This window comes from Amphimedon queenslandica, unplaced genomic scaffold (genome assembly GCF_000090795.2).
Source record: "Amphimedon queenslandica unplaced genomic scaffold, v1.1 AMPQUscaffold_13394, whole genome shotgun sequence".
In the NCBI taxonomy this organism is placed as follows: domain Eukaryota; kingdom Metazoa; phylum Porifera; class Demospongiae; order Haplosclerida; family Niphatidae; genus Amphimedon; species Amphimedon queenslandica.
In genome coordinates this window covers 182,965-191,814 of record NW_003546370.1, presented here as the reverse complement: position 1 = coordinate 191,814, position 8,850 = coordinate 182,965, and the positions used below count along the sequence as shown (strand labels likewise).

The 8,850-nt window shown below is 33.3% G+C and overlaps 2 protein-coding genes across 2 annotated transcripts in view; both read left to right on the top strand.

Moving 5' to 3' along the window:
* The window catches only part of LOC109582254 (uncharacterized), a 3,641-nt gene extending 2,877 nt beyond the window's left edge, over nt 1-764 (top strand). Inside the window, exons 11-12 of the mRNA XM_019996907.1 lie at nt 56-115; nt 246-764. Coding sequence (XP_019852466.1) covers nt 56-115; nt 246-577 — 392 coding nt within the window. The 3' untranslated portion in view covers nt 578-764. The remainder of the gene's footprint in view (nt 1-55; nt 116-245) is intronic.
* Nucleotides 765-3,350: 2,586 nt separating this feature from the next.
* LOC109582255 (uncharacterized) lies at nt 3,351-8,205 on the top strand. The gene is made up of 11 exons (XM_019996908.1): nt 3,351-3,450; nt 3,506-4,038; nt 4,601-4,779; nt 5,684-5,869; nt 6,107-6,299; nt 6,711-6,959; nt 7,024-7,099; nt 7,169-7,192; nt 7,843-7,899; nt 7,947-8,030; nt 8,086-8,205. The coding sequence occupies exons 2-7, from the start codon at nt 3,696-3,698 to the stop codon at nt 7,053-7,055; spliced, it is 1,182 nt and encodes a 393-aa protein (XP_019852467.1). The 5' UTR covers nt 3,351-3,450; nt 3,506-3,695; the 3' UTR covers nt 7,056-7,099; nt 7,169-7,192; nt 7,843-7,899; nt 7,947-8,030; nt 8,086-8,205.
* The last annotated feature ends 645 nt before the right edge of the window (nt 8,206-8,850 follow it).

Here is an 8,850-nt window from a genome sequence, read left to right as displayed (position 1 = left end):
ATCTACAGGTATTGTATTTTGTATTATTACTTGATTTTAATAATACACTCAATAGATCAACAGGTCCAGCAACCATCAGCCATCATGCCCAGAAATGCTCCTAATCTTTATTCAGGTAATTACTAAACATCTTTGATTCACGTTCATAAAGATATTTACTTTAATTCATAACATGCACATTGAGTTGAGAGACAGAAGGCATATCTAATATATAGATCTAGTCAGTTTAAACTGTGTTATAATAGGTATTGATAGTAAGACTATGAAGAAAACCATCAAGCAAGTTCTGACTCAGCACCAAGTTGACTTGAATGATGTTTTTGATCTCTCTCTGAAAAGTATCTCTAATGAGCTCCTTCAAGTTGGTATCATACCACAAGACATCCACAAATCCCCAACTTACGATAAAATAATCGGATCGTTTCTCTCTGGCATTAATTTCATGCGCACTCAGTCTGAAGTAGAGAAGAGGATTAAGAAGTTTTTGTCTGCTCTGACTAATGTTGGAGGGCCAGTAGCTGATGCTTCTGCTATGATACAAGAAGAATGGGAACTAGCAATGGAGAGTTCACAATGAACTATGACTGCAATACTTTTTATACACAACTTGCAATCACATGGAAATCAATAACCTGTGGTAATTCAACTATTATTTTACACACACACACTCACCTGTCACATTATGTACATGCTATTTATTATTAAGCATTATTTATGAAGTTATTTTATTTGTGACTTTATGTTATGAATTTTGTTATTTTGAAGTACCATTAACAAAATGATGTGACACAAGCCAGTTGCTTATAAAAATACTAATATAACAGAAATCACCGTATGACCTGTGATAAACTGGGCAAATCAGTGATCAATGAATTAAGTTCAAGGGATGGCAAATGCTCCAACACTGATACAATACATTGTATTTCTTCAAAAATGGCTCAGGGAACATTCTCCACATGTTCAGCAAGTATAGATCCATCTGGTCTCTTTAACTATCTACTAACCACAAAACAATAAAGTATAATATTAGATCAGAACTATAGTAACTGTATTCTCTCTTTTTGTCTCTAATTTTTAAAATTTCAGCATTTTCTTTAAAATGGCTATAACTTTTAAAATTGAAGTCAGAAAATTAAAAAAATTTAGGGTGTTTTTGAAGCCATTTTTTGGTAAAATACAAAAATAATGTCAAAAACTGAAAAATACCCAAGGATATAGCCTTGGGTATTTTTCAGATTTTTGATGTTTTTTTAAAATGGTAAGTAACTTGAAAAATTAAAGCCGGAATCAACTTAAACTTTCAACACAGCATTAGGACATCAATATGCATCGGAAAGTTTAATAAATTTTTTTAGCAAATTTGGAGCCATTTTTGGAAAAATCCTAAAGCTTTGGGTATTTTTCAGATTTTTGATGTTTTCTTAAAATGGCCGTAACTTCAAAAATTGAAGTCAGAATTAGCTCAAACTTTCTACACAGCTTAAGGAAATTGATATGTATCAGACAATGTAATAAAAGTTTGGGACGTTTTTGGAGCCATTTTTTGAAAAAATCACAGGCTATATATAGTACATAGTACAGGGTATTTTTCAGAATTTTGTCATTTTCTTAAAATGGCCATAACTAGAAGAATTAATGTCACAATCAGCTCAAACTTTCTACACTGCATAAGAACATCAATATGCATCAGAAAATGTAATAATTTTTTTAGTAACTTTGAAGTCATTTTTGGAAAAATCTGAAGGCTAGCTTGGGTATTTTTTTAGAATTTTAGCATTTTTATAAAAACAATGGCCATAACTTGAAAAATTGAAATCAGAATCAACTCAAACTTTCTACAAAGCTTTTAGTGATTTTGGAACCATTTTAAAAAAAAACATGGGCTATAGCCTTGGGTATTTTTCAGAATTTTAGCATTTTTGTAATGGCTGTAATTTGAAAAATTGAAGTTGGAATTAGCTCAAACTTTCTACACAACATAAGGACGTCAATATGTCAATGTGTATCAAGAAATAAAATAATGTACACAGCTTGCACAAGACTTGATGGTATAGGGTCCTTTATGTGTGTAATACTTTCTTTGTAAGTTAAAAATTACCTTATAATTTTTGTTCCTATATTTTCACCTCATTTGGACTGCTTGTTTTTGAAATAGTTCAGCAACCTCGTTCAAATTGTTTAAAAAAATAAAGCAAGAAATCATTCAATGGCTATGACTACTGAATCTCATACATACATGTAGTTAAGCATAAAAACATGCATATGTATCAGAAAAAATTTATTTATTGAAATGTAAATCTATGCAACTTAAGAATATGAATATCAGGAAAAAATATAACAATGGAGAATTCTCCTTTTTAATTTTGGCAAAATTTGGCCAAAATGCTGTACTAGTAATAAGTACAGGATTTTTGCCCTATTTGGAGCAACTTTAAAATAATTTTTTTTAATCCAAATTTACTTAAAAGCAACTTGAACTAACTACACCACATAAAAAATGCATATGCACCAGAAAAAAATTATAAAAATGAAGAATTCTTTCCTAGCCATATTTGATGAAAATTGGCCGAAGACACTGTGCTGTAGTACAGGGTCGTTTGCCTGATTTTTTAGCAGCTTTAAAATTTGTAAAAGATCCAAACTTACTTACAAAACTTTTCTAACACAATGAGTACATGTACAAATTAATTTTATTTCAATTTTGGTAAAATTTGGCCCGAGACCATGTACTGTAGTACAAGAGACCCTGACCTAATTTTTGAGCAACTTTAAAAATTCATTAAAAATCCAGTTTTAATCCAAATCAGCTCAAACATTCTAGCAACATAAAATCATGAATATGTATCAGGAAAATTTATAGAAATAAATAATTCTCTCAGAGCCATTTTTGGCAAAATACCCTGTACCCATGGCATTTCCTTTAAATTTTGAGCAACATTAAAAATGTTTTTAAAATTCAATATGAATCAAAATCAGCTCAAACTTTTTATAAAACATCAGTGTAAAAAATTCAATTTTAATAAAATATCCTGTACTAATGGCTGTTGGCCAAATTTTGGACAAAAAATCAATTTTGATAGGAAGCAGGTCAACGTCTGGAAAACAGAAGGATTAGTTTATCAGTAAATTTCTTGTAAGTGCTAGCTCAAGTACCTTTTATCATAATAACCAAGAGAGTACCAACTACCAATTATTAATTAATTGGACTCACCAACTCACTAAAAATATATTCCAATGCATTCAATAGCAGGACCATCACCTCATCAGCAAAAAAAGAAGACATGTTTTAACATGATGTATTCCTTGACATACAATACAACCAACTAATAATAATTACTGATACTGTACTTAAATGGCATGGGTCATTATGATTATTATGAGTAATGAAATTGTTATTAGTCTAAGGGTGTGGCTTGTTAATTAACATTTTTCACAAAGCAATGTCTAAAGGTCAGTTTCTGTTTTCTTCCTCCTCTTTCTCATCATGCATGTTTGTATTTTACAGGTATTTATCAACTGGGAGGGATAACAGGACACTCAGCTCCTGTAGTAGGAGAATCAGTGTTCCTGTGGGGAGGGGAAAGGCCTGACTTACATATAGTGTTCATGATTCCCCACAAAAGAGGAAATTATTGTCCACCATTGATAGGCTGGAGTTTAGGACTGGTCGTTGGTCTTCTCACGTGACCAGAGGAATGTCACCTCCTCTAGGAGCTATGGGATACTTCTGTGCTACCAGAAACAATGATATCTTCTTTTTTGGTGGCTACTGTGGACATGAAATCTGCTTTCATAATGATGTCAACTCATTTAACAGTCTAAAATATGAATGGAGTAATATAATACCAACCAGTGATGCTGTAATGAAGAGATCTAATGGTGGTATGGTGTGTATGGAGTCTATGGGTACAGAATACCTAATTATGACTGGAGGGATTGGTTCTATACCCACTACATACCAATCACAGTATCAGTATATTCAGATGGTTAATGGTCGTATTCTTACTAATGAACAGAATTTATTAAATTTATCAACAAGTAAGTATTTATCAATTAATGCATTATTATTAACAATCTATACTCTGCTTGTGATGACATATTTTTAATCATTATTTTTCTTACCATTTGCATATTAAGTAGGTGCTTGTAAGCATTGAAGGAGTGAGCATGAGCCATCATTGTATGAAGAGACAGTTGATTTGACTAACTAAATTTTAGTTACATCAGCTACATAAAATTAAAAATACAAAATTGAAAATGAAGCCTTCAAGCATGGATGCATCCTACTCCACCTATTAATAATTTGTCCACATGGTCTAATTAAATTTATTGAATAAGTCCCTCACCAATCCTTTGTGTCGGTGAGGGACTAGGTAGTCTGGTTGTCTGTCATTTATTCTTCATTTAGTTTACTGAGCTCTAATACTTCTTTATGAATTATATTATCAAATGTTAAAATGACGAATTTAAACTGATTGTTTTTTTTACCAAACTGTCAATTTAATTTCCAGCCATTATTACTCTTGATGTATACACGTATGTACATGATATTTGCATGTCATACTTAATAATTCTAATTATACTATCTATTTCTATTTAGGACAATGGATTATTCCAACTATTAGTGGTCAGTGTTGTTTTCCTACTGCTGAATTTGCTATTCAAAAGATTACTAATGATAAAGCTGTCATGTTTGGTGGAGCAGTGCCTAGTGATGATGGTAGAAGCTTACTTGTTAATACAGTCTATACATGTCAACTGGAGTCTGATACTACAATAGTAAGCTATCTTATTACTCTATGGGATGTATTTATTGCATGTTTGGACATTAATACATGTACATACTGGTTGGGGCGAGCCTGAGCTCGCCCCACTAAGGCGAGAAAGTGTCTGTATGTATGTATGTACGGGCATGATAGGGTCGTCTAACTATCATTAAAGTTAAATAGCCTAATCTTCAATGAAAACAGGTGTGGTCACAATGAATAAAATGGCGGCCATCAGCAAGCCTGAGCTTATTTGCAGCAGACGGTCAGCAAGATAAGACTAAACTGCTGTCTAAGAACTTCTCTAGCAAGAAGAAAGGTTGGAAAAGCAGATATACAGTCTTTTCCTTGGCATAAAGGACTCTGCTAAGTTGAATGCAAGTGAGAAAGCTGCATGTACTGTACTGCTATAGCTGCTTGCATCATGACATCTATTCTAGGCCATGTTTCTTCTCTAGGAGCAAACCTAGGTTAACAAAGCAGATATACAATCTTCAAACATGATTTTTTCAGTGACTGCTTCTAACTATAAGCAAGATAACTTTAATTTAAGCAAGATGACTACAAGATACTGAATTTAGACATGTGCAATTGCTTTGCTAGCTCAGACATGTATATCATACAGCACATAATCTACAGCTTGCTTAGGCTCGCCCCTTTAATGTTTTACATTCGTCTAGTATAGCTTGTAATTTGAAAATCGTATTCAATAAGTATTACCAAGAGTAGATAAGGGGGTAGCCCCTTATCTACTCTTGGTATTACATGTAGATTTAGTTTAATAATTTATTTTAATGACAACTATCACTAGTATTAATATAATTATTTTATAATTAAATGGACAAACTCTTAAGTATAATAGAACAGTGTACATGCATTAATGCATTTTATAATATTGATTAATTCATTTTATCTAGCACTGGGAGAGTGTTAAGGGACCAGTAGTACCTGCTAGTGTACAGTGGCCTGTAGAGAGACGGAAACATGCTATTACTAGTATCATCGGTGACTCACCTACACTAGTAATGATAGGCGGAGAGGGTAATGATGGACTAGTAAATGATAGTTGGTTACTGAATACTAGTCAGTACCAGTGGAGTAAGGTATGTGTATAATGTTATTAGTTTAGAGTGTACATGTGTGTGATACAGTGATTGTACAGTAGTTGTCATGTTAATGTATTATATTGTATTAATACCTTAGAAATGCTCACTGTGTGCATGTACAGTACATGTACCTAATGCATGTACATGTATATTCCCTTCAATATTTGTAACATAATGTAAATACTGTTTGCATGATAAAATATTACCATAACCATACATGTATTATTTCAACAGATTGTTCTACCTGAATCTGTTACTGGTAGAGTGGATCACTCCTTATCATCAATAATGATGAGTCCAGACTGTATATGGTTGGTGGTAGTGGGTGGGACTGGAGCAACTGAATGGAAAGATGTAGGAAGAGGATACAAGCAACCATTTTCTAAACGTATCACTGATCCTTATATCACAATGTTAATAGAACTAGGTAAGAACTGAACTATTTTGTATTGTACATGTATGTACTGTATAAAGGGATTTATTGGAGATACAACTTAGGTTTAAGTTTGAATACATCATAGCTGGTATTCCATATCATAACATGGGGGAATTATTATTGTTATAATGAACTGCAATGATAGTTGACATAACCAAATTACCATGTTCTATGTATAGTACAGTGTATTAGTGCCATTTGGCCGACACTTTAGCAATTGTCCCTTAAAATGTATTTTCTGGTTTGTAATTTGTCAATAAAATTACAATTAATGCATAACAGTATATAGTATTTTACCCTCCAATGCTACATGTATTGTGTTTTATGATTAGTAACAGTATTACATCATGTTTACATGTACATGTACATACATGAATTATTCCTCCTTCATGTTTCTATTAGTTTTAAGAGAAGGTGAATGGAGAGTAAGTGAAGTACTAGATTCTACTGGTCTGACTACTGAGGCTTATCAACACAAGTATCAGTTATTATTAAAGAACAGACAATGGTGGCAAGATCAGTTTATAGTATACCCTACAGACAGAGAAATAAAGCTACAAAATTATGTGGAATCGTTGCAGCAGGAGTTAAGAGTATCTGAGGGAAACAAGTCCTCACTGCAGGAAGCACTCCTTGAGGCTAGTCAGCAAGGTATAGTCCTCTATTGTGTGTGTGTGTGTGTCAGTAGTTATTAAACCTACATGTATACCACTAGAGAAGACGAGTAGAACCAGTGAAAGAAACTAAACTATCTTCAACTAAAGAGGAACTGTCTACTGGACCAACTGATTGTAAGTATATACACACACAGTAATAGTTAGACACTTGTTTGATGTGTGTGTGTGTGTTTTTTTTACTAGTTTATAAAGATAATGATGATCTTAAGGTTACGGGATACCTTTTTAACCGTAAATCTTTCGATCCTTAAAATTAAAAATGTAATTTTAAAAAGTGGGTGGGGACTCACGAGTTATCATTGGCTTATCTATTTATGGCTATGCGCTGCCCTGCGTCAAAAGGAATGGACTTTTATAAATCAAAAATAAGCTCAACTGGGCCATATTTCACATGGTTCTCCAAGTAAATATTTTGCTAAGTTTGATATCTAGGTCGTGTCGTGGCATTCTTTTGGCTGGACTTAGTAGAAACGGAGATAGTCACACCATAGATCTATTTGGCGGCCATTTTAGTGCGTTTTTCAGCATTCTTGACTGATTTTCTGAGGTTAAGAAGAAAGAAAGCAAAAAATCTCATCGTGACGACCTTCATTTTTGCCTCAAGAAGAGCTACCATTTGTTTTAGAGACTTTTGTTGTTCAGGACTGGAGATTTTTGATTTATAAGTGTTTATAATTAACCCAGCCTATATCAAGTACAGTCATTCTGTATAAGATGAACAGACTACCTTATATAAGAAATAAATCATTAAAAATGATAGTAGTAATGAAAGAAGTGTCATTTTTTAAAAAGATAACAAATGAAAAAACAATTGACTACAGCTAATTAATTATTCATAAACTGTATCCCGTAACCTTAAGGAGAGGAGAAGGAGGAGGAGCAGACAACAGAAACTAAACAAACAACCAGTCAAGGTATATCCTTATATGGTAATGTGTTATTATACATTTATTTTGTGTAGAAGAGATTGAGAAACTTAAAGCTAACTTTATTGAGAGTGAAACTTATATAGCCACACTGACAGAGGAGAAAACCTTAACTAATGGTATAACTATCATAGTATTACTGTATGATAATACCTTTTGTTATTTTTTGTGTAGAAGACAATGAGAAGCTTAAAGCTAAAGCTGTTGATGATGATATGGTAATTGCTAAACTGACAAAAGAGAAATTACAGCTAAAGGAAGAGTTGCAGTCATTGAAAGACACCACAACTGCTGGTAAGAGTATTGTACATTAATTACTAGTAAATACATTTCTATTTTATAAAAATAGAAATAACAGTGAAAGGGATTAGTTCTATTGGTATTCAGTTTGATTATGTTATTCCTTCAATGGGTAAGTGATACATAATAATAATTAATATTTGCTTTATATACATGTACACAGATAATTTAGAGTGTCTGAGTGACATTAACATAGCCAGTAAGAAACTGTTCCTGATACAAGGAGACAGGCCTCAACTGCTAAACTGGGAGAGGTATGGGCTAAGAATTGGAGTATCTGGAGGAAGCCTATCATCCACAGAGACAGCTGAGGTAGCTGTGGTCGCTCTTGTAGGAGGACAGTTTGTGTTTCCTAAGAACACGGTACTCGTTAGTGCTGTGTATGCAGTCTCCGTTTCCAGACCTCTCCTCAAAGCACTGAGGCTTGAGATGCAACACTGCGTTGATCTTTTGAAAGGAGTTAAAGCAAAATATTTAAAATTCGCCATGCTCCCGTGAGCACAGCCAGTCTTCCTTATGAATTCTCCATTGTTGATGGAGGTGAATTCAGTGAGGGGAAATGGTACGGATCCATTAATAGGGAGAAGTTTGGTCTTGTTAGTATCGTTGGGTCCTTGACTAATGGAGGAGAGGAAGAGA